This window comes from Peromyscus californicus, unplaced genomic scaffold (genome assembly GCF_007827085.1).
Source record: "Peromyscus californicus insignis strain IS unplaced genomic scaffold, ASM782708v3 Scaffold_13__1_contigs__length_99412109, whole genome shotgun sequence".
Taxonomy (NCBI): Eukaryota; Metazoa; Chordata; class Mammalia; order Rodentia; family Cricetidae; genus Peromyscus; species Peromyscus californicus.
Genome location: NW_026294424.1, coordinates 26,598,555 through 26,624,706, shown reverse-complemented (window position 1 = coordinate 26,624,706; position 26,152 = coordinate 26,598,555). Strand labels below are relative to the sequence as shown.

At 47.7% G+C, this 26,152-nt stretch overlaps 1 protein-coding gene and 1 long non-coding RNA gene across 3 annotated transcripts in view; one reads left to right on the top strand and one right to left on the bottom strand.

Annotated features, from left to right (window-relative positions):
* The window catches only part of Slc1a4 (solute carrier family 1 member 4), a 33,979-nt gene extending 23,353 nt beyond the window's left edge, over nucleotides 1-10,626 (bottom strand). Inside the window, exon 1 of the mRNA XM_052734749.1 lies at nucleotides 9,863-10,626. Within this exon, the coding sequence (XP_052590709.1) occupies nucleotides 9,863-10,389 (527 nt within the window). The 5' untranslated portion in view covers nucleotides 10,390-10,626. The remainder of the gene's footprint in view (nucleotides 1-9,862) is intronic.
* Nucleotides 10,627-10,813: 187 nt separating this feature from the next.
* LOC128108326 (uncharacterized) lies at nucleotides 10,814-25,862 on the top strand. Of its 2 annotated transcripts, none has more exons than XR_008217430.1 (3): nucleotides 10,814-11,028; nucleotides 11,241-11,502; nucleotides 20,526-25,862. It is a non-coding gene; the product is annotated as an uncharacterized LOC128108326 (long non-coding RNA). The 2 variants fall into 2 exon arrangements; XR_008217431.1 differs by having other exon boundaries at nucleotides 10,814-11,502; nucleotides 20,526-23,115; nucleotides 23,392-25,862.
* Nucleotides 25,863-26,152: the final 290 nt, after the last annotated feature.

The window sequence follows — 26,152 nt, the reverse complement described above, 5'->3', positions numbered from 1 at the left end:
CAGGCTCTGTGTAGGATGCTGGTGTTGATTCACAAGCTGCTACACTCCAGCTGTGTACTTCCAGCAGGAATAAGAAGTCTGCAAGGATGAAAGGCTCAGGGTCATCATTACACAGACCCTGGTGCTGGCCTTTCCCACCAGTTCTTACTCCTGTGGTGGTGTGAGTAGGAATGGTCCCCATGGACTCACGTGTTTGAATACTTAACCCATAGGGAGTGGCACTATTAGGAGGTGTGTCCGTGTTGGAAGAAGTGTGTCGCTGTGGAGGCGGGCTTTGAGGTCTTTTTTCTTTTTCTTTTTTTTTTTTTTCCAGACCTGAGGACCGAACCCAGGGCCTTGCGCTTGCTAGGCAAGTGCTCTACCACTGAGCTAAATCCCCAGCCCCTTGAGGTCTTTTTTCTAAATATTAAATTAAATTAATTTATTTTACATCCTGACCACAGTTTCCCACCCCATTCCCTCCCCTATCTCCATTCTGCAAACCCCACCCCCCACCCACTCCTCCACCCCTCCTCCATTTCTATTCAGAAAAGGACAGGCCTCCCATGGGTATCAACAAAGCACGTTATCATGCTGCAGTAAGACTAAGCACCTCCCTTGTATTAAGGCTGGGCCAGGCAACCCAGTCTGAGGAGTAGGGACCCAAAAGCCCGCCAGGGCTTTGAGGTCTCATATGCTCAAGCTGTGCCCTGTGTGATACAGTCTCCCTTTGCTGCCTGCAGCTCAAGATGCAGGATTCTCAGCTCCTTCTTGAGCTCCATGTTTGTCTATATGCCACCATGCTTCCTGCTGTGATGATCATGGACTAAAACCTCTGAGCTGTAAACCAGTTCCAATGAAATGTTTTTCTTTATAAGAGCTGCCGTGGTCACGATGTCTCTTCACAGCAATAGTAACCCTAACTAAGACACCCCTGTAGTTGAGACGGTGAGTTAATTATCAACTTGGCGGAATCTAGGAGCACCTGAGAGATAAGTCTCTGGCCACTGCTTTCAGGGACTATCTTAATTTGGTTAATTGGGGAGGGAAGACACAGCCTAAAAGTGGACAGAACCATTCCCTGGGCTTGGGGACCTGGATTGAGTAGAAAGAGAAAGTGAGCTCAACACACACACACACACACACACACACACACACACACACACACACACACACACAGTTCACCATTCTGTTTTCTGATGTGGATGTAATGTGCCCGGCTGCCGGCTGCTGCAAGCTCCTCCCACCTTGGTGGACTCTACCTTGAACTGTGAGCCAAAACAAACGCTGTCTCCTGTAAGTTGCTTTTGTTAGAGTATTTCATCACAGCAACAGGAAAAGAAACAAAGATAGACTGTTCAGCTAGCAAACAACACACACACGCACGCACACACACACACAAAATAGACAGCACTGGGGTTCTGAGATAGGCAGGTGTGGTTACAACCCAATCTAAGATAGCCTCCTGGTATTCGGTTTTGCACAATCCCCTTTCCTGGTGTGATTGGGTTGATGACTTGCTCATAATTGCTATAATGCTCCAAAAGCGAGGGGTCAGTCCTTCCACGTTTGGTTAGCTAACTCCGGAGCTTCCCGTCCTGTTAGCATGCTCTCCTGACAGTCGTCTGGGCTCACACACTTGAACAAAGGAAGCAGCTATTCTGGGAAGCCCCACTTGATGAGGAACTGAGCCAACAGCCAAGTAGGAACCATGGCTCCAAGTCCAAACCTCAGAGAGCTAACTTCTGCCAACAGCCTCCAAAGTAAGTCTTCTGTAGATGAGCCTTCAGATGAGAGCCCAGCCCTGGCTGAGGCCTGACTGCAGTCCTCTAACAGATGGGAGCCGAATGCCAAGATTCTTGCCTGAGATCCCTGCGATTATACCTGTCTGGGGGTTGAAGCCGCTATATCCAAGTCGTTTGTTACGTGGTACTAGATAGCTAATACACAGCCCAGGAGTACAAGTGAGATGAAAAGTAACCCCCAAACTCCGTCAGCCCTCACTGTGCTTCCAGACGGCAGCCAGCATTTACAGCCTCCCCACACCTACAGGTCTACGAAACCTGAATTGCTTTCTGCATCCTTAAGAACAACCAGCAAGTATATACCTACACGAGAGTAGAAAAATGGTGATTCTTGGCCGAATTAACTGTTGAGAATTGTGATAAATTCTCACCATGGACATATTTTCTTTAAGCAAGCAGATGTGGATTGGAGGTGTGGTTCAGTTGATAGCATGTATGAACTGGATTTGGTCTCCAGCACCACTTAAACCAGGCACATACCTATAATCCAAGCCCTTGGGAGGTGAAGGCAGGAGGATCAGAAGTTCAAAGTCATCATTGACTATATCATGAGTTTAAGACTGGCCTGGGTTACATAAAACCCCATTTTTTTTTTTAATTTTTGAAAGATAAGGTAGCAATCTAAATTGGGTAGTCTTTGGTGTATCTGTGACTAGCAGTACATTTGCCTTCTTTCCACTACAAAACAACTTCCTATCCCAGCTCCCTCTTGAGACTAGGTCTGGCATCTGCTTCTGTTTGCTCGTCTCCTCAGGAGCAGTAAGAGTGCCCATGCCAGCCTTCCCCGTCTTTACCTACCACTTGCCAATTCTCAGTTCCCAGACCCAGTTGGCCAGAGGGTTCTCTTTCTGTGAGGACAGAGAAGTGGAAACTGCCAGGCTGGAAACCCTCCAGCTTCAGTCCACACTAGCTTTATGTCAACTTGACACAAGCTGGACCAGCGGTTCCCATCCTTTCACAGGGGTCGCCTAAGACCGCTGGAAACCATAGGCACTGACATCACGATTCTTAACAGTAGCAAGATTGCAGTTATAAAGTAGCAGTAAAAACATTTTTATGGTTGGAGTTATTACAGCATGAGGAACTGTATTAAAGGATCTCAGGAAGGCTGAGAACCATTGAGGTAGCATCATCTGAAAGGAGGCACCTCAGTTAGAAATCACTTCCCTAAGATCCTGCCGTAGGGCATTTTCTTCATTAGCGGGTGATAGGGAAGGACCCAGCCCGTTGCATGGGCTGGTGGTCCAGGAAAATCCTCCATGACCTCTGCGTTAGTTCCTGCCCCCAGGTTCCTGCACTGTTTATGATCCTGCCCTGTTTGAGTTCCTGTCCTGACTTCCTTCAGTGATGAACAGTGATGTGGAAGTGGAAGCCACATAAACCCTTTCCTCCCCAAGTTGCTTTGGTCCTGGTGTACCATCACAGCAATAGAAACCCTAACTAGGAAAATCTTCCCCATAGGGAATAATTTGCCCTGTAAATGCTTCATATCCTCAGGGCTAGATGCTTCCCCAGGGTGTGCGCAGTCTTTCACTCACAGCTTAGAAATAGACTCTCTTACATGGAGTACAACTTGTGGTTTAAATCCTTCTCTCTTCCCTGTCTAATCTCTTAACCATGAGCCCTAACCCTGTATCATTTCCTCTAGAATGGATCCTAACATGGAGTGCATTTTAAGACCATCAACGAGCTTCAACAAAAACAAAGGGGTGCAGACAATACCTAAGGCAAAAGAACAACTCCTGACGCCACCCCCCCCCAAAGAAAAAGGGTAGCGTTCAAAAGAACGAGGTGTATTTTGGCAGTCCGAGATAAAAGTTAAAATACATTCCCCATGATTCAGCACTCTTCTATGCCTAGATATGTGCCCGAGCGAAACGGAAATATGTATCTGCAAGAGGATCTGTACGCATGACAGCACCATTCACAAAGGCCCAAGCACCGTGTCCATCACAGATGAATGAGCAGACTGTGGTAAATCAATACAGAGCAGCGGCAGTTGGCAGCGAAAAACCCGACTGATAAACACACAGCACAGAGCATCTCAACAGCACTGTCCTGAGCAAACGAAGTCAAAGTAAATACATACTGAACAGGCGCGCTGATAGGACACTCTAGAAAGTAAAACTAATCGTTATTTTTTTTAAAAAGTCAGCTGTCCAAGGCCCAGGATGGAAAACACTGAACACATATGAGCCAGTGAGGACAACTTCATTCAGTGTGTGGATTTTGGTGGTGGCTATTCACGTCTCGAAGTTCACAAAACTGTATGCTTGCCATGGGTACCTTTCACTGCATATAAACCATACCTTAAAACTGTTCATAAACAGTCAAAAAAAAGAAAAGAAATAAAGGCCTGTAATTCTAGTGCTCCGGAGGTAGTGGTGGAGGATCAGAAAGTCAAGGTCATCCTGGGTTACATTTGACGCCAAATGTGGTCAAACAAAGTCAAAAAGGCTCAGTGACAACTGAAAAGAGATTCTACAGTGGAAGAATGCGCACACTCAACAGGACAGCCAGAGGTCAGGGACAGCACAGACCTCAAGCCCTCGGGAGGTGTGGTAGCGTCCTCGGAGCTCTGTCTACACTATACGAGAGAAGAACTTGAAGGGAGGAGTTATTTACTGATGCCGAGGTTCCCTAAGGCTCGGTGTTTCACGGCACGGAGGGCATGGGGGAGCAACCACATCAGAGCAGACAGGAAGCAGTGGAAGGGCTCCAGGCAGGGGCAGGATACAGCCCCTAAGGACACTGACTGCTGTGATCTGCTTCCCCCAGCCAGGTTCTTCCAGGTCCCCCAGCCCCTAATAGTCCATTCAGATTTCGAGTCCATCGGTGAATTAAACCATTCCTTATGTCAGAAGCCTCATGATCTAACCACCTCCAGAAACATCCTTATAGCCACATTTAGGAGCATGCCTCGCTCACTTCCTAGGTTTTTCTAAACCAGCTTAAGTTGACAATCAAGACTAACCATCCACAGGACTCACCTAAAATCTACTTCTTTCATTCAGTGCCCTGGTTGCTACCTCCCAGGGGTTGGAGGGCCTCCCTCTGGCCGGCTACCAGGGACCTCCCAGGGACAGAGCTGGGGCTGCAGGGGAAAAGCACAATTCTCTGACTCTCCTTTGATTTTTCCAACAGATACTTATCTTAGCCCGAGCACTCCTGAACTCCAGCGGTAGCTGCTTGCCAGGCAAGCAGCTTCCTTCAGAGCTTTGCCTGTAGGCACTTTCTCAGCTTCGTGGGCTTTCCACATAGAGACACCGAGCGGGAAAGGATTCTGAAGGTGATGTTTCACCTTCCCAGGGTCCAGCATCATAAAGTTGACCCACTTCCCTTTACCTGGACCAGCCCTGTCCGGTGGAAGTATTAGTATGTGTATAGCCCAGTGGTGACTGTGGCTACTGGACCCTTTCAGAAGCAGGCAAGTATAGCTTTGCAACCTGGAACTCCACCTGAGTGGGCTCTGCACACTACCATCTGCTAAGAAGGCACTGGGCAGCCGAGGCCCTTTACCTGCATAGCTCATGTACACACACTTCTCTGAACAATGCACCTGGCAGCCGTTAGCAACCCGAGCCCCTTTCCACCTGCATCAAACTACACCACATTCCACCGCAAACAATGGACTAGGTTTCTCCTCCTCTCCATGAACATCCAACACAAACAGGTTCTATTCAAATGTATTTTCAACACATCTTGTAAGAGCGTAAGAGGGCCAGTCTCTCCGGAACTAGCTTATGTGCATGAGCATAAGACCAGCTGTGTCCTCGGCATGAATTTTTAGGGGAAAAACTACTTACCATCTTATATCTATGCTTAATTGGGAATGCATATGATTAAAATTAGATACAGTATAGAAAAAGAATATGCACAGTGAACAAAGGTTTACATAGCATTATTCATAACAGGCCCAAGTGCCATCCATTAGTGTCAATGAAAAGACTGTCAGTCAAAACAGAACCACCCATGCTACACACCTCAGCAACCAAACTCCTCTATTTTATTTATTAATATATTTTACATGCATGGGTGTTTTGTCTGTATGTTGTGTACCATATGTGTGCCTGTTACCTGAAGAGGACAGAAGAGGGTATTGGATCCCCTAAACCAGGAGTAACGGATGGCTGGAGGCTACTATATGGATCCTGGGAACCAAATTGGGTACTCTTCAAGAGTTCAGTGTGCTCTGATCTGCTGAGATTTCTTTCTGGCCCCTCTTCTTTCTCTTTAATGCCACCAAGGGAAGTCTCAAATAGTAAGCGGGCCCTTGAGGACCTCACTCATGTGGCCTGTTTTCCTTCTGATAGGTAGTATCACTTGGCTTTTGAATAAAGTTTCCTTGCTGCTTTGTAGATCAGTATAACCCTTTATTTTAATTCCTCAAATAAGAGGCCAATAACCTGGAAACACCTAGACTACACATTGATAATCAGTTAACCATGCAACTGAGGAAATGAAATTTTGACTTACTTTTAAAGTAAATTTATTACTCTATTTTGAGACAGGATCTCATGTATCCTAGGCTAGCTTCAAGTATGTAGTTGAGGATGGCCTAGAACTTTTGCTCCTCCCAAGTGCAGGGATCAAACCCAGGGCCATGTGTGTTCCAGGCAAGCCCTCTACCAGCTGAGCTATATCCCCGGCCCTAATTTCATTTAAATAACTACACACAATTAATGTATATCACTACTGGGCAGCACATACATGCAGTCCTGAGACTCAGAACCTGAAATACCAAATAGTCTTTCTGGACCCATCTCTAGGCATACTAGAGCTCCCTGAGCAGAGGGTGTTTGGCTTTTTGAGATATGGTTTCATGTAGCCAATCCTACTGTCTCTACTTTCCAAGGGCTGGAGTTACAGGCGTGCACCATTACGCCCAGCTGTTTCTAACCCTGGGACTCTTCACCTTATCTAGTTTTCCGTCTATCTCTTCTTCCTGTTGCTAGATTCTAGTTCACTTGCATTACTGAACACTGTTTATGCATTAGACCAAAGCGTCTCACACATGAGTTGGCCACAAAAGTCAATTTATTGGCTTTATCGGCATTTTAGAAGTGATTACGTACCACACTGAAAACTGTTTGTTGTAACTTGCTGTGACCTGTGTATGTGAGTCCGGGGAATGTGTATATGTAGATGCCATAAAATAAAAAGTATCTTTTACCATGGGCCAAAGTGAAAACACAAAAATGCTGAGCATACTATTCAATCCAGATCAGTCACTCTGACCAAACTTGGGCAGAGTGGACGGACAAGCCTTCACAGTACAGTATGAATCTTTGGATACGTCACTTAAACAGGAAAACAGGTGTGAGGCGTATCTGGACTGGCAAATGGAGCGCTCAGCTGGGGTGCTTCAGACCCACAGCTCCGCGTGAAACACTTCAAAAACGTTTCTTCTGTATACACTGCTGCTGCTTGTCCTTCTGATCTATTGTCAAGGGTGGCATGCATTTCCTGGTCTATAGGAGGATATAAAATAGTGAACTTTGCTCCTTTTTGTTGTTGCTGCTTCAGAAGATTTCCTTTTATTTAAGTTCAAAACTTCTTTACTACGTCTGTAGGAACTTCAAAGACTCCAGAACAGGATAAGGCAATGGTATGTATGGCTGCTAACTATTTATCAGCTCTAGTGTTTATTGTCTCAGAGCTAGTTAACAAAGATTTCCCCTTTCAGATCTTGGCACCCCTATAAGGATGGAAGCTGAGGAAGGGCTGGGATGGGAGGCTTGCTGATCTGGTGCTGTTGATAATAGTATGCATGCATGCATGCATGTGTTTTCAAGCTCCAGGCCAGCCTGAGCTATGGAGTGAGTTCCAAGACAACCAGGGCCAGAGTGTGAAATCTTGTCTTTTTAAAAAACAAAACAAAACAAAACTGAAAAGAAAAAAATTGACCTAGAGACTCCCTAGGCCCCAGAAGCATTTCGGGTGGCTTGGGCTGTTTCCTGTCAAGCTGCTGGAATCAAACTAAATCTGAGCAGACGTGGGCCTATGCTCCTTCACTGAAGCGCTTCATCCAAACGCATGGTCGGGGGAGTGGGCAGCAACCTGGCTGAATGGCAGTTCCTCTTCTTAGTTCCTCTTTTGCTCACAGCAAACATTTCTGAGACAGTGGCATCAGACCAGCCATGGAATACCATTATTACACATGTTGCCTTGGGGAATGAGCAGACAGTCATGAACCATGGGGCAGAAGACATACTGTTCTCCTAAGCCCACCCTGTCCCTGGTGATGAGAGTCAAACTCAGTGCCTTAAGCATGCCGGACAAGCACCCTACCACTGAACTAAACCCCACCCTTGGTTAAGATTTCACTAGTAGCCCAGGCTGGTCTCAAACTGGAGATGCTCTAGCCTCTGCCTCCTGGGCGTCCTAAACCCTCTCATGCCCAATCTTTGTCTCAGTTGGAAGCGAGATTGTACTGCCTGCCCTGCCTTTACCTGTGAGCTGTGAGATCAAGTGAAGTGAGCTGGGAGAAGGCTCAGAAAACACTATTCCACCCAGCAGGCCAGAGAAAGCGCTTCCATGCAGATGTGATGGGTGTGGTCCTGGTCACTGAGAAGTTACAAGTACATTGAGCCGTAAGCCATGACACTGGGTCACCATGCACTTGGAAAGCAGGAGCTGAAGGGTTCGGGTCTAAAGCCACAGCCACAAAGCAGTAGTTGAGTTCTCTGATAGCACGGAAGTGTACTTCACGCCTCAAGCCCCCAAACTCCGGTCAGTTCCCTTTGCAGAGATGGAACAACACGAGTAAGGCTCCAGTGAGTTACCAAGAGATGCCCAGATGAATATCCTGGGCCACAGAGCACTCCAAAAAGAGAGTCCTGGAACCCTAATCGCCCTTCCTCCCTGAGGGAGCTGACCTGATAGAACAAGCCGAAGGTTCTCTGGATTTCAATAAGTCTCATCTCTGAACCCATCTACAGTTATTTCTCAAACCTTAAAACTCTCAGACCATCAAGCCGCCTGGCAGGGACCAAAGGCTACACTCCCATTAAAGTCCCCATAGCAACCTCCACTTGCTCTGTTTGTAAGAATTTTTGGTCCTTCTCATCAGATTTTTATTTTTTTTCAAATACCATGTCTCAGGTTTTTTATTTTGCTGTAGATCAACAATCTCTTTCTTAAGTGGCAGACAGTTGTCACATTTTCCAAATGAAGACATGGAAACAGGAGAAAGGCAAGTCACTAGCCCAGAGTTTTTTGGTTTTTACCCTCTCATCAATGAGGAGCTTTGCCCGGTGACTCAAGACAAAACAAACCACTGAGGCTCAGAAAGCTGGCAGGGGAGCCAGCTGGACTCCTCCCTCTGGTGAACCGGGTTAGATTAGTAAACGCCTGCAGGTTGCTGTTTCACCATTTGTGAACTCTGGATTAGTGTAGAAACGGAGAGGTGAGCTCTGGAAACGACACTGTATCATCTCAGAGGATGAAATACAACCTCCGAGTGAAAAAACAAGCAAACCTAAGTGAAGCCTTGTCTCTCAGCCCCCGAGGACGCACACCTTCCTACAGAGAAACTCCGCTGGGCAGTGGTCCTGATGAAGTCAGCAACCTGTCCCAAGCCTGAGGGACAGTTATGTATCTGGGCAACGTGCCCCACATAACCAACTCCAGGCTTATTATTATTGGACACATCCACAATTCTGCGGAAAACTGCCAACTTCCTTCACAGCCCAGAGGCTGAGAAGCCTCAGACTCAAAGCTGGATGGCTCCACGGACAAAAGTCATTCAATGTGCTAGAAGCTTTGGGATACTGTAGGGGGAGAAAATGAAGATTTCAGAATCATGATGGGGACAATTTAAAAAACATAATGAGAGCAGCCCACGTCTAAGGAGTAGAGCACAGCGGGACGGCAGACTAATAGCCCCATCTAACGGAAAACTGGTTCCAGCCGAAAGCTGTGGCCTCCAGTCTTTAAAGGTGTGGCCAGCTTGCACCCTGGACTTAATTTTGATATTTTAACGTTAAAGGCCAACAGTAGCTGAATTAACTCTAGGTGATATGAGTACACTTGGCGTCTCCCACCGTTCCTTTGGCAGGGTGGACAGCATTCATTACCTGAGTAAGTCGAGGAAAGAATCCACCGTCTCTTTGGAGACCGGAGGAGACGCCGAGTCCTCCAGCCCCAGGCTGCTGGACTGGAGGGTCTGCGCGCCCGCCCCTGGCTTGATGATGAACGCCAAAGCGACCGCGAGCGCAGAGGCACTCAGCGTGGTGAGGCCAAAGTAAGCGACCGCAATGCCGCCCAGACGCCCGAGGGAGCTGGCGTCCAGGGAGGCGGCGCCCGACACCAGACTGCAAACCACCAGCGGCAGGATGATCATGCGCAGCATGCGGAGTAGCATCTCGCCGGGGAAGGCCAGGTAGGTGACCTGAGTGCGGGTGAGCTGCAGCCCGCGCAGCGCCGCGCCCATGCCGGCGCCCACCAACACCCCCGACACAGTGAGCAGCACCAGCGCGTGGCGCCGGAAAAAGCCAGCGCAGCGCCGCGCTTTGCCAGCCGGCATCTCGGGCGTGCGGGGCCCGGCCGCAGGCTCTGCCTGGGTGCCGTCGAGGTAGCCGTTGGTCTCGCTGCTCTTCTCCATGTCGCTGCCCGCCGCTCCAAGCTGCAGCACGCAAGGAACTTGGACTCAGAGGAAAAAAGCGGCTTCCAATGAATGGATCAGGCGGAGACAGTGGCCTGCGCCAGCTGCGGCTCCGGACCTCTGCGAATCCCTACAGGAACGATTTCCAGAAAGATGAAGAGAGACGTGGGTTGTGGGCTGGAGCCGAGGCAGAGCAGACCGTGCCGCGCCCAGCCTTCTTTCAGAGCGGCTGCTGGCTGGAGATGATGCAACAACGCAGGAGGCTCGCAGGAGGCTGCAGCCCAGGAAGGAGGGAGGGGCCGGAGCCCGCTCCGCCCATGTCGCCCCGCCCCCGGGATTACCACCAATCAGAGCCCTGAAGATCCGTGCCCCGCCTTTCCAAGGCCCCGCCCTTCTCCCACCCTCCCTGGGGCACAGCAAAGGGAGTGAGACCCGCAGGCGGAGCTCTCCCGATACCGCGGGGCGTGCGGCTGTCGGCCAATCCTGTCGCCCGGTCGCTTTCCGTCCTGGCTAACGGGAGCGGCTTCCAGTGCTGGCGGAGGTGCCGCTCGAGAGGCACCCTCCGGGGCCTCTCTGTGCTGTGCACCGTCCAGGCCTCGGGGTGTGTGTGGAACGCCCCTGTGTTCTTCCCCTCTGCCGGTGGGTGGACGAGAGGGGCCCGCCCTCCCGCTTTGTGCCAGGGACGGTCCACCCTCCCTTCTGCGGGAAATCCTTTCTTTCAAGGGTCCTGTGGGCTTCCGTGAGGTGGAACTTGTTTCGGTGCAGAGACAAAGGAGTGGGTGGATGGGTGGATGAGGGAAGTCTCATCGCGTGCCCGCACAGGACTCTAGCAGAGATTTATTTACTCTTAGGTGACCGGGGACTCCGGGTAGGCGCCAGCGTCAAGGCTGCACCACTGAACGCACCAGCGCACTCTGGGCGGGTCCCCGGGTCTCTGGGCAACAGCCTGGTGTATGCTGAAGATGCAAAACTCTCCCAGGAAAGCGGAGCTCTGACGCCACCACTTTCGGTGGCATGCGTGTGTGCCACGTAACCTCAGCAGAAGCACAAGTCACAGGATTTTAACCACCTCTTCTCAGGGCTCCAGACTTGGCACAACAATAGCACAGCCAGGTATTTGACCAGTCTGAAAGATAATTCCATGTGGTTACAGTCAATGGATTTAAAAAAAAATACATTTATTTACTATCATTCATTTTAGTGTCGTCTTTGGCCACAGCAGATAGAAGAAAAACTTTTGCAGTCATTTAGTGTGTCTTATTTATTCTTACATTTTCCTCATTCTGCTTTTGAAAGGAGCTACCGCACTCCCGCCCAGATGCCCGAGAAAGTCTTAACGTGTAGCTAAATTAAATTAAAGGCGAAGACAATGTGCAGAAAAGTAATCTTAAAGCATGCCATAACAGACAGCTGTGTGTGCGCAAATCAAGATGTCCTCGTGAGGAACTTTCAGAGGTTGTCCAGTTTTTGAGAAAGGGAAAAGTCCCTTCCTTGAAGCCATCAGCTGTCCTGTAGGGCTTGCTGAAGTAGCGGCTCGTTGGTGGGAGGGTGGTGTGAACATTAGAGAGGACCTGTACCTACTTTTAATCTTGTTCCCCAGAACATGCTTTGTCTGTCAGTGGGCAAGGATGAGTGATTTCTACAGACCCGTGCTCTTCCTTTCCATGTTTTTCTCCCTCCCTTTGCTTAGACTGTAACTTCTATGCAAAGGACCGAAGTCCTGCTCCATAAATGGGTTTCCAACGGTCCGACTTACACCTGCGGCATCTCAGCTCAGCATTTTCAGAGCCGAATTTGTGATTGCCTCCCTCCAGCCTGCTCAGCCCTTTGACTCCCCTCTTTCTGTGGCCACCATCATTATGATTGGCCTCCGAGAACCTTCAAGTTTAGGTCTTCTCTCATCTGATCAGTGTCAAGACCAAAGGTGCTCCTTTTGTAACGTCTATCAGGCCCTTTCTCACTCTACTCCTGATGCTACCAACAGCTATGTTCTTGATTCCTTAGTATTATTTTTTTAAACAGATTATTCCTATGTAGCCCAAGCAGGCCTTGAACTCACAATCTCCCTGCCTCTACATTCTGATTACAGGTGTCACTGCACCTTGTTTATTTCCATTCTTCTAAATCTAGGCATTAAACAATTATTATTTTTGTGTATCTGTTTTCTGATGTGTATATGTGCACCTCTGTGGGGGCCAGAGGAGGGTGCCGTTCTATCACTCTCTTCCTTATTCCTTTGAAACAGGGCCTCTCACTGAACCTAGAGCTAGGCTGGTGACCAGTAAGTCACAGCCATCCTCCTGTCTCTGCACTACAGCCCTGGGGTTACATCAGTGTATGGACACATCCAACTCTTTGAGTAGGTGCTGGGATCTGAACTCTTACCCACAGAGCCATCTCTCCAAACCCCTTATCAAGGCTTCTGAAATTTTGTGGTATTTTTGTTTGTCTTTTTGGGGTTGATCTTGAACTCTCTATGTAGCTAAAGATGACCTTGAATTACTAATCCTCCTGGTCCCACCACATAAAGGCTGGAATTATAGGTGTGTGTCACCTGACTTGGCTGAACCCAGGACTTTATGTATGCTTCTACTGTTCCTTTGAGGCAGGGTCTCTTCCTAAGCCCGGGGCCAACAATTGCTTGACTAGGCTAGAAGTCAGCAAGCTCCCAATTATCCTCCTGTCTCCGTCACCCTTAGAGCTGAAATTCTAGGAGAGCACAGGACTCTGATTTGTTGGATATAGGGCTTGGATCTGAACTCTGTTCCTCCTGATTGTGTGGTAAAGTGCTTTACTGCCGACCCATCTCTCCAGACCCCTTATCCCTTTTTAAGAGAGAGTCTTTCTATGTAGCCTAGACCAACCCTGGAGCCTGGACTAGACTCGAATTCTTGATCCTGAAGACTCCTGTGTGCTGGGATTATAGGCGTGAGCAAATATACTCAATTATTTCCTCCCCTGTCTGGTCATCTGACTTGTTCTAAGCTGGCTGCACCATCAGTGATTCTGGTTATGCAGCTCACCTGTGTTTTACCTTCGCTCCAGGGTAATGTTTCTGGAGACATGGCAGCCATGAAGGCATGAATTCTTACTTTATCTTAAAAGAGAAAATAAAAAACCAGGCATGGTGGCACATCCTTGTAATCCCAGTATTTAGGAGGCAGAGGCAGGATGAGTGCTATAAATTGGAGGCCAGCCTGGTCTATTTAGGACATCACAGGCCAACCAGGGCTACGTAGTGAGAGTTTGAGTTTTAAAAAAACAAACAAAAACGGCAACAAAACCCATATTATTTCATTTATGTTCATTAATGAGAACGTAGCCAAATGACCACAGCGAGCTGCAAGAGATAGCATCTTTATTTTGCGCAGTGAAAGATGGGAGGTGTGGAAAAGGCATTGGTCTGTAACTTGCTGTGGGATGTCTTTCTGTATGCTGTGAATATGTGTTGCTCTGATTGGTTGATAAATAAAGTGCTGATTGGTCAGTAACCAGGCAGGAAGTATAGGTGAGATAAGCAGACAAGGAGAATTCTGGGAAGAGGAAGACCAGCCAGACAAAAAGGAAGCAAGATGTCAAGGCAGAACTGAGAAAAGGTACCAAGCCATGTGGCTAAACATAGATAAGAATTATGGGTTAATTTAAGTGTAAGAACCAGTCAGTAATGAACCTGAGCTAATGGCCATATAGTTCATAATTAATATAAGCCTCTGTGTGTTTATTTGGGTCTGAGCAGCTGCAGACCAGGCAGGACACAGGAAAACTTCCAGCTACAGTAGCTCATTTGGTGGAGTTCTGGCTTAGCATGCACAGGGCCCTGGGTTCAGTCCCCAGACATGGTGATGATTGACTGTAATCCCAGAAGTTGAGAGAGGGGGAATGGGAGTGTGGAGGCAAGAGTGTTAAGGTCATCCTCAGCTACATAGGCAGTTTGAGGCCAGCCTTGTGTATGTGAGACCCTGTCAATCAATTGATCAATCAAACAAAAAGCACCGGAGAATGATAGAAGACAGATGCTCCATGTTGAAAAGCTTTCATTGACTCCCACAGAATTAACGTGTTTCTTATCCTGGCATTCCTGGCCTGGTAACATCTTACTCTCTTGCCTTGTGCCTCTGTACATGTGTTGTGGGCTCTAGGGCGTATGAATCACCACTTTTAGAAGTTTGGAAGCCCTTGTACCTCTTTGAATAACTCTATTAGAAAGTTTCTTTGGACAGTCTTCAATGACAGTGCTTAGGAAACTGGATATTAACGGAATTTTCTCAAGTACCTGCCCTGTGAAAATCCCTCCCAGAGTCCCAGGGAAGACACTATGTCCAGCGTGGGGTTATCTGAGGGAAAAGAATCTACGTACACCACATTCTTTGTCTGTTGACTTTATTCCCCTATGACAAAATTCAGCCCTGTCCTCACATTCAGCTCCTCTCTGTGCCCACTTTTCCTGTCCTCATAGTTTTAGTAAGCTCCTAAGATTTTGATCTCATCTTCGTCCTCTGTTCCTTCATCCTCCATCTATGCTTCCTAGCTCCTCACTCCTGGCCCTGATAAACTCTACAAGAGATCTGCTTTATCATCTACAGAATTTCTGCCTTTCTCTCTTCTCTGTCTCTCAGGAATCCTGTTCTACCTTTCACTCCACCTGGATATGCAAAAACCTCCTGTTGTTCCTAGTCAGCTCTGGAATGCCACTAGGCCTGAAGGCAAGGGATGGTCTCAGCTATTCTGTTCCCACTAGTCCTTCAATGTTTTGTTTGGGGCTGGCCCTAGCTAAAGGGGAAATTTGCAAAAGGCAGATACCCAATTCAAATGCTAAAAAGGAAGTAGGGAGCTCAGAGGCAGAAGGCCCTGCCTACGTGACCTTATCCAAGTACTGGCCTGAGCAGGATGCTCACACATACATGTTCTATGGGAATTATGAGCACAAGAAATTCATAACGAGGAGCAGCTGAATATTAAAGCTGAATAACATCAAATATTCCGTGATAAATGGCTTCCCACTTGAAGGAACCTTGGTTGGTCAAGGTATAGCTTATTATATACAGCTGGACTCCCTATACCATATTCTTGTGGCTCGCCACAGGATATCCATATGCAGAGAATAAAATCAGACCCTACACACAACAGAAATCTATCAAAATGGACAAAGGTTTTAAACATAAGATCTGAAATTGTAAAACTGCCAGAAGAGAGTTGTAAAAAACACTGTGGTGGGTCCTTAAAAAATTAAAAGCCATTTGATCCAGGAATCCCAGGTACAGTCAAAAGAGGTGAACTCAGCATGTTGAGTTCGCTTATTAATATTAATTGGTATTTAATATTTTACATTTTTTTCTGGGTATGGGCACTGGAGTGCTAAGGCACTTCCTGTGGATATCAAACAACAATTCATGGTTGCTTTCTCCTCCCCATGAGTATTCAGGGATGGAGCTCTGATTGTCAGTGGCAGGTGCCTTTACTCACTGAGTGATCTCACCAGCCCGACATCTGTGCTCCTGCTCACAACACCCAAGAGAGAGAAGCAAATGGATAGAGAAGGGGATCATTTCAAATGCTGGATCTAATGGAACCTAAATCTATGTGAACCTGAAGGACATTATGTAAGGTTTTGGTCCTTATTTACGTCCTTTAATTACGTCATCAGCCTTCGCCGGCTTCCCAGCCTAAAAAGCGGTTGGGCCCTCTGTGGGCTCTCTCTCTGTCCCCTCTCCTTTGCGCTCCTTCCCCCCGTCGGTCCCCCTCTCTCCCTCTCCCCCCCTTGTCTCTCTCTCTCTCTCTCTCTCTCTCTCTCTCTCTCTCTCTGTCTTTTTCTGTCTCCCCCCTCCCCAATAAAGCTCTAAAAAGGTAACCATGGCTATGAGTCTTTCAATGGGCACGCTCCTCTGCAGGCATGCTCCTCTGCAGGCATGGCCGCCGTGGGCGGTGACCAGCCACGAGGGGCAGCTCGGAGGCATAACCAACATTGGTGCTGTGACTCGGATACACCACCAAACACCGAGGACCTGCTGACTGCTGCTGCTTGCCGCCTCTTCCCCCATCCAGCGAGACCGTGAGACCGCGAGCGCGCGCGTGTCCCTCGCTGCCTCCGCTGGACCCCCACACCACCACCGCCATGATTCTTCACCACAGTAAGTCCGCCGTTCTCGCACGGTTGTAGTCTGAGCTATATTATTTGCGACGGACACCCCGGGGGTGTCCTCGAGTTGCACCAGCACCGGCACATTTTCGTTTCTGACGAGAAAGTAAATGCTGTCTTGGTCTACCGGGTGGATCAATGCGGTGCAGCTGCAGCCCTTCGCATCCCTTGACGAAGAGGATGGCGAACTTGAGCTGATTCATGGATCTCTCTCCACTCTTTGGGGACGCCCAAGATTGTAGTCTGATCCCGGTTTGTTATTTTAATTTTTATTTTTTTTCTCTCGGCTACAGCCATGTGACAAAAGGGCGGATATATTGGTGGATAGGGGCGGGCACCGGTAAACCTGGTCTCATAACAGTGTAAATCTGGCCGCAAAACAGAGTCGTGGGAACTTCTGCCAGAGAACGGGCAAATAAGAGTCACTTGATCTCCAAGCTTTCTGCTAAAGTTCTGAAACCCTGCTCCTTCCCCACTTCTGCGTCTCCACGTGCAACCTTTTCTGTCTGACTTCTGTCGGCGGTGGGCAGGCTCAAGTGGGCGGGCTTGGGCGGCTTCTAGGACTCGCCCTAACTCACCTTAACTCCACCCACTCATTCTCAAACTGCCTTGAGAAGCACAGACGGGTCTAAAAGCGGCTAAGATCCATACAAATAAGTTTACAGTAGTCAGGATGGCTCTTAAGCCAAAAAAACAGCTTATAGCCTCAGACAAGTCTTCCGGAAAGGATCGGTTTATAGTCTGCCTACTGGCAGATCTTCCAAAAGCTGTCCTTAAGCCATCAATCAGCAGGAAAAAAAAAAATTTCAGGACATAGAGTAAAATCCGTCTCTTGTTCCCCAGACCTCCCCGACTAAAACTTAAGCATCTGGAGAGCAAGGCTCCTGACCCCACAGGCAAAAGAGTCATCTGTGGCATTTAAGGTGTGCCAGGGAAGAGATAAAAGCCCGAAAACAAAATTGCCAAGTGCTGGCACTCGCTGACTCCCAAAAGCTGTTGGGTCCCTGTTTTAAGTGAGGAAAAGGCCACGGGCTAGAGAATGCCCTGCCAGGCCATCAATAGCCTTGTTAAAAGTGCCACCTAGAAAGACAGAGTCAGCTGACTGCCCCCAGGCACCAAGATGCATGGGTACATCAAGCTAAGACCTTCAGCAGACCTAGGCTTGGCTACAGACATGGCAGGGAACCCAGAACGCAGCAGGGAAGCGATCCGATTCTTTCCTTCTGGACACCAGAGCCACTGACTCAGTCCTGGGAGTTTTGGGATGCCACCTCTCCTTTATTGTCGGGTACAGAGGACAGCCTTACCACCTCACCTGATTTAATTGCACTTTCAGAGTTACTTAATAAAAAAAGATTTCCACCTAAAATAAGAGCTCATTGCTTCATTCCAGATCCACTGCCTGTGTTTCTCATGTGCATCCAGACAGGGCCCTGATCTTTGCCTTGTCCCTAATTCCAAAAAAAAAAAAAAAAAATTTCTCATGTACCACAAGCTTTTCTCTTCCCAGTTTCCTGTTCTAACTCACTGTTCAGCTAATGGTACAGGACCACCACAGAACCGGAGACCAGAGATCATCAAATAAGAAACTGTAACAGCTAAAAGGCATTTACACCCTCAGACCCAAAAGCGTCTGGGCGCTACAAAAAGACTTTAATGTAAACATCTATTAGTATGAGATGCTTTTAACAATTGATCACCTGTCTCCTAGATGCTGAACCAGTAAAGGAAACAGGTACTTTAAAATAATCTGTCTCTGATAAAGCTTAACATGTTTCAAAATCCATAGGGACAGGCCGGATCTACCTCACATAAATGTCAACATAAAATAATAATGATTCTTTTCTCTCTCTAAGTTTTTTCTGTGTCACCAGCATCTTGTCAAACAGAAAGTTCCCAGCCACAGCCAAGAGGGATACATGTCTCCAGAGCAAAAGGATGACAGACAGCATCCCACAACGCCTGTCTACCTCGGAAGACTCCCCTTCTCCATTCCCCCAAGAGCCAACCAACGTCCAAAAGTCAGCTGGAAGCAGTTTTTGAGAGGAACGACGCCCCTAGTCCCATCTACCTGCTTTTTTTTTATAATAAGGGAAAGTCTGGGATGTAAGGTTTTGGTCCTTATTTACGTCCTTTAATTACGTCATCAGCCTTCGCCGGCTTCCCAGCCTAAAAAGCGGTTGGGCCCTCTGTGGGCTCTCTCTGTCCCCTCTCCTTTGCGCTCCTTCCCCCCGTCGGTCCCCCTCTCTCCCTTCCCCCCCTTGTCTCTCTCTCTCTCTCTCTCTCTCTCTCTCTCTCTCTCTCGCTCTCTCTCTGTCTTTCTCTGTCTCTCCCTCCCCCAATAAAGCTCTAAAAAGGTAACCGTGGCTATGAGTCTTTCAATGGGCACGCTCCTCCGCAGGCACGCTCCTCTGCAGGCATGGCCGCCGCGGGCGGTGACCAGTCACGAGGGGCAGCTCGGCGGCATAACCAACACATTATGCAAAGTGAAATAAGAAAAACAGACAAATATTGTGTGATTTCACTTGTATATGGAATTTTGTTTTTGTTGTTTTTTTTTTAAGCATGATTCAGAGGCTGAGAATTTGGCCAGAATGGAGCAAAAGGCAGCCTGAAGCAAAAACAGAAAACTTGCCCCTAGTTTTAGGAAACAGCTAAAGTATGCTAGCTGATGCCTTCTCCTTGGAGAAGGCTAGTAAAGCATTGGAGAAAATGAGCTAACCAAGGGGAATGTAATTAGTCTGGTGTCTAGGATCTGTGGGGCAAATGTTTGAATGTGGAGATTTCATTCAATGATACAACTTGATGTTTATGGAGTTACTGAAAGCCAATGATTCTACAAGGTCCATGGAGTTGGGGTTGGGAGAGGGGAGTAAAAGCTGAGATGGTGGATCATACCTGAAATCCCAGCATTCAGGAGTTGGAGGCAGAAGGATCATTGAATATTCAACATCAGCCTGGACTAGATACTAAATTCAAGGCCAGCTGGACTTACACAGTAAGTCCTGATCTGCAGAATGAGACCTTGTCTCAAAACAACCATGAACCAAGCCAAAACCAACCCCGATAGAACCCACTCCCTCCATCTATAAAAGGAGCTAAGAATCACTTGTCTGGAGCCGGGCATAGTGGCTCAGATCTGTGAGCCCAGGTCTTGGGAGCTATGACAAAGAACGGAGGGTCTGAGGGCAGCCCGAATGTAGAGAATTCCAGGCTTGCCTGGCCTACGGAAGAAGACCTGGCCTCAATCTCCCACCTTTGGGGGTGGGGTGGGGTGGGGTGCAGTGGTGGTGATGGTGGTGGAGTGCTTGAATGGTTGGTTAACATGCATATTCTGAGGCTAGAACAGAGCTCAGGACCCTAAATCTCAACAGATGAGCCTTGCCCCCTCCTCACTCCATTATTTAAATAAGGAGTATTTTATAAGGGCTCTGAGTTAACAGATTAGAATTAATGCAAAGCCCCAAATAAGATTTAGGGCTAGCTGCTCCAAGCCTGTTAATCAGATCCTTCTTTCTAAGTGCAAGGCTGCAAGGTGAGAGGCTTGGGCAGATAGGGCAGAAAGAAGTGAATTTCTATTAGAGTGAATCATAGGTCTTATTAGAATTTGGCACAATAATTCACGGAAGTAGATTGAGGCCTGTTGGGAGAGGCACACACGAATACCTTTAACCAGCTACAAGGAGAACCCAGTGGTCCCCAACTTGACTGCAGCAGAATGAATTTGAAAAGGACAGATTGCAAACGCTACCCATGAGGAAAGCCAGCCAGGGTGCTCGCTACACACCTGTCTGTATTCCCAGCACTTGGGAGGCGGAGGCAGGAGAATTAGGAGTTCAAGGCTAGCCTTAGCTACACTGCAAGCCTGAGGCCAACCTAGGATATATGAGATCCTGTTTTAAAAAAACAAAACAAAACACAAATGTTATTAATATTTGTATAATCCTGGGGTAGGACCCGACCATCTATAGATAATTTTTCTTCTTTTTCTTTCCTTCAGGCTGGAGAGATGACTCATCAGTTAAGAGCATTGGCTGATTACCTTGTCCTGCTTGGCTGAGACTTGACCTGACTAGGGACATGGAAGGGATGAAAGAACAAACAAGAAAAGCTGGGATCAGGCGGCTGTGCACACTGGGGAGGAACTGGGATCAGGTGGCTGTGCACACTGGGGTGGAGCTGGGATCAGGTGGCTGTGCACACTGGGACAGCTGGGATCAGGTGGCTGTGCACACTGGGACAGCTGGGATCAGGTGGCTGTGCACACTGGGGTGGAGCTGGGATCAGGTGGCTGTGCACACTGGGACAGCTGGGATCAGGCGGCTGTGCACACTGGGGTGGAGCTGGGATCAGGCGGCTGTGCACACTGGGGTGGAGCTGGGATCAGGTGGCTGTGCACACTGGGACAGGGCTGGGATCAGGTGGCTGTGCACACTGGGGTGGACCTGGGATCAGGCGGCTGTGCACACTGGGGTGGAGCTGCACTGACTATGGGAACCTAGGACCCCAGTGTGTTTACTGTTTGTAGCACAGAGGGAAGAGTTAGCTAGTCTAGGCAGGAGGTCTTGGTAGGCAGCAGTCTTCAGGCTGTAAATGTCAGGGAGGAGGAAGCTACAGTTACTCATTTTTTCACACTGGTCAGTTGTTCATAAACAACCGTACTTGTACACATTGTCAATGTGCTGCACAGACATTCATATACACAGAACATTCATAAACATAAAATCAATAAGTAAATTTAAATTTTTTATTTTTGAGAATTTCATACATGTCTACTATGAAACATGATTGTATGTACTCCTTCCCAACACATCCCACAATGAACTTCATGTCTTTTATTTTAATACTCATTAAATCCAGATAACGCTGCCTATAAATGCATGGCTGTGAGGGCATCCGATGGAGCATGGGAATCCTGTCATTGGCCTCACTCGTACAAAGAATGATTCTCTTTCCCCAGAACCTATCAACGCCAATAGTTGCTCCGTAAGGGTGGGTCCCAGAGACCGTCTATCCCGTTTATGCTGGGATTTGGGCTAGCTTGATCTTGTGTTACCAGTTATGAATACACAGCACTGCAATTACTTGCATTTATATGCTTATATTCTCTCAGTTAATAAAGGAAAGAGATACAGTAACCAAATGCAGAGAAATCTAGATCGAAAGAGAACTAAAGCATAATCAGGACACAATTGGGAAACGTTTTATGAACTAGATGTGGAATTCAAGGTGAGGTTTTTGTGTGGCATCAGTGCTCTGGGTAGCGGAACAGGGGTCTTGCTCATGAGAGGGTAGAGGAGTCTTTGGGGGTGAAGTTCACGGCATCTGCACACCAGTCCCGATGTTTAGTGGGAGGTGGCAGGTGTAGAGTGGTGACTTGGAGAGGCGAGGTGTGAAAATTCCTGAAACGAGCTGACAAGTGTGTTGGCGGCCACTGCTTTATTCGGGAAACTCATCTGTAGGTTAAAAATTTTCAGACTTGTAAAATGGTTGTTTGTAAGAATAAACAAATGATGCGGCATAGGTTCAGGCTTGATCCTGTGGTGGTACAGCAATGGGTGGCCTTAGCAGAGAGACACAAATGACCATCCTAGAGAGGTCACTGTTGGCCTCTGACTGTGCTTCTCCACCTACCTTCTGGTAGGCTAGGCATGGAAACGGAGGCTGTACACAGTCCTCACGGCCACAGGTGGGTGCCGACAGGCTAATTCTTGGCTACCAACCCAGAACATAGCAGATGTTCCCTCCACTTAATAAAGAACATTGGCCTAAAAATAAGTGACGTTATCATGGGGGTAACTGAATCCACTGAATTTATTTTTAAAATAAGAATGTCCTAAATTTTGTGTGCAATGGGTTTGAAGATTCAAGAACTAATTTTGATGTCCCAATGAAATACAGATTCTTTATTGTCTGTAACATATAGGCAGCCATGGTCCTGGGTCACTGTACAGAGCTAAAATACATCTTTAATGCATGAGTGACTATGATGGAAATCCTTCCTGGTTCAAATAGTGTGTGATTCAGAGACTTTTGGTAATTTCAGACTCTGTGAAAAAAATGATTCAATGATGGTCTGATATGGGAAGTTGTTAATAGTTATCTAAGTCCAGTTCTGAATCTAGTCCCAGCCATGGGGTTTTCTCTACCACTGAGTAGGGCTCACCTGAGGGAGGTGGAGGTCTCCAAATGGTTATCCATGGCCTATCATTTGCCTTTGCCATTGCATCAGACCAGGCTTGGGCTCACCTCCTCACACAGAGCACACGCGAGTCCCCCAGTCATTTAGTGTGGGTCCTCCTAGGCCAGATGTCCATCAGTCCACCTCCAGATGTGGGGCAAGCACGGCTGTCTAACCCCACCCCCACCCCCTGTGGCTGTGGAACATTTGCGGTGATGCCTATCTGGCAGGAGCGGGGTACGATGAGCAGGCTTTTGAAGGTTCCTTCTGCTCTGGTTCTGCCCTTGATTTCCACTCCCCTGTCTGCTGTGATGTGAACAGCCTCCACCACTCTCTCCTGCCTCCAGGAACTGATCTGAGCTACTTCACCATGCCTGCCCAAAGTGATGGTGTGAAGACTTCTGAACCGGTTAGTCAAGGTTAATCTTCCCCAGGGCTGCAGAGGTGGCTCCGCAGTTAAGAGCGCTTGCTGCTCTTTCAGAGGACCAGAGTTTGGTTCCCGGGACCCACATTGGGCAGCTCACATCTGCCTGCAACTCCAGCTCTATGGGATCTGGCGCCCTCTTCAGGCCTCTGGGGGCACCTGCACACATGTGTACGCACACACACATGCACACACACACACAATTTTTTAAAAATCTTTTAAAAAATGAGTAACTCTTCTTCCTTAATCTGTTTCCATCAGGTATTTTGGTTACAGCCACAGAACACGTATAAAAATTTACTGAGAGAAATACCTCTGTGACAGAAAATGAAGAGGTTGCTATAAGAAAGCAGAGCTGTCAAAAGGCAGGACAAGTCTGGCTGTAACCAGTGAAGGGAATCAGGAAGAAAAACTGAAGAAACACATCCCAGACCGTCATGCCGTAAGGGAGGGACAGCTGTTGGGAAGCCTCAGTCAGTGTCAAAAGCCAGCGTCAAAGAAGCCGTAGGAACAGGGGAATCTTAGCACCTTCCCACCCAGCTATCGGTTGAGAGAAACTTGTGGGAAGCATGGCCTTGGCACACACATGGCCATGGATCTCAGCGACATTAGTTGGTCAATTTAACTGGCTTTCCCATGGGTGCTATAGTTGGACAGAATTTCTGTGGTAAGGTTTCACTGACATGGTATCATGTCCTGAGGACATAAACAAATGTCTACTCACCCCAGATAGTGAGCTAACAACCGACTAAAGTGTGAATACAATCAACATCCAACTTAGGCAACCAGTGCGTTTTATTGGGGTTACTTATAGGGACAGAAATGACTCAAAACAGCTGCATCACCCAAATTGACCCCCACCCCAGCATGGATGAAACCTCACAAAAGCTGGAGACCTGAAGCTTCCTGCACAGCCTGTAGATAGCTCAACAGGCTGGAGAGTGTCCTTTCCTGGTGGCTCAGTCATTCCGAGCCTCTTTGTCTCTCCGCAGTCCTTACTGCTTATATATGGTTGGGGAGGGAGGAGCCTAGTGAATATGGTCAGTTTCAGGGACTTCCTGAAGTCATTCAATTATTTACTTCTTGAACTTAATGAGCTTCCCTGAAGGATGGAATGCTTCACCTCCCCTTTAACATTCTGTGTCTTAAACTTCCCTCCAACAAGGAGGGTTTTAGTCTCAGGGGTCACTGCTGTTCAACATATGGGCACGTGTCTACTCACTGTACACCAACCACCCTCATATGGGCAGTTCTGCCTCCTAGGGGCATTTCGGAAATGTCTGTGGTTAGAGACATATGGAGAGGATGTTAGAGATCTTCTAAGAACTTTGGATTTCACTACGACTGACATAGAGAGCTATCTGAGAATTTGGAGTCTTCTTGACTGATCTTAAAGAACTAGGCTGTAAGGGACACAAGAGTAGAAACAAGGAGATCTGCCGGGAAGTGTTGTGATTATCAAAGGGAGAGGAGCCTGGGGTCAGGGAGATAGGAGATGGTGATGCACCACTCACCTCTGAATGTAGTTGTAAGATAGAGCCACCAGGACTTGGAAAAGATTGGTTATAGGGTGTGAGAGGAAGTCTAGAGATAAGGATGACTGATTGGAGCGTGGGCCCTTAGAGAGACGGAACTGATATTCTGCGGATACAGGGAGGTTGAATGTGGCAGGGATTTTTGGAAGGTGGGAGGGGAGAATAGAAATTGAGCTATGAACTTATTAGTTCTGAAATGCCTATCTAGTCATCTCGCTGGGGATGATGAGCTAGCATTTGAAGTCTTTGTAGAGGAAGAGGTCTTCCCTGGGGTCTCACTTAACTATTTCTCATAGGAGGGTTTGCTCTGTGTTGGTTCCCCTCTGTGATGCAGACTAAGAGGGGCTTTATTACCTGAACCACGGCAAGAGGAAGAGGTGCAGTCACACCCTGGTAATGAAATACAGGTCTTAGCCAAAGTCAGACACGTGGTCACAGTGAATTTTAAGAGGACGAGGAAGGGCTATTCTGTTAGGTGTTTGGGAAAGAAGGACCAGAAATGTGGGTAAATAACACTAGCATCTACTGGATATGGAGATATGTGATGGGGAATCACCACCACACAGGAATTAATGTCGTAGAATGCTTTTTTAATCAATTAATTTTTTTTTCCAGACAGGGTTTCTCTGTGTAGTTTTGGTGCCTGTCCTGGAGCTCACTCTGCAGACCAGGCTGGCCTCAAACTCACAGAGATCTGCCTGTCTCTGCCTCCCGAGTGCTGGGATTAAAAGCATGTGCCACTGCCGCCCGCCCAGCTGCAGAATATTATTTTAAGATGTGTTATATTTGTTTATGCTCTGGAACATTTGTTGAATGATGTAAAGATGTGTTGCATTCTTTTATGTTACATTTGTTTAACTCTGGGAAGCTGTGTTACTTTGCCTGTTTAAAACACCTGATGGTCTAATAAATGGCTAATAGCAAGGCAGGAGAATGGATAGGCAGGGCTGGCAGGCAGAGAGAATAAATAGAAGGAGAAATCTGGGAGGAAAAAAAGCAAGAGAACAGGAGAGGAGGATGCTAGGGGCCAACCACCCAGCAACCCAGCCAGCCACAGAGTAAGAGTGAAAACAAGATATACGGAAGTAAGAAAAGCCCAGAGGCAAAAGGTAGATGGGATAATTTAAAGTTAAGAAAAGCTGGCTAGAAACAAGTCAAGCTAAAGGCCGGGCATTTATAATTAAGAATACGCCTTGCCGGGCGTTGGTGGCGCATGCCTTTAATCCCAGCACTCGGGAGGCAGAGGCAGGCGGATCTCTGTGAGTTCGAGGCCAGCCTGGACTACAGAGTGAGTTCCAGGAAAGGCGCAAAGCTACACAGAGAAACCCTGTCTCGAAAAACCAAAAAAAAAAAAAAAAAAAGAATACGCCTCTGTGTGTGATTTATTTGAGAGCTGGGTGGAGGGCCCCCCAAAAGAACAAAGAGCCAAAAGAGTAAGAGTAAAAATCAACAACTACATGTAAAGTCATGGGACTGGTGGGGATGAA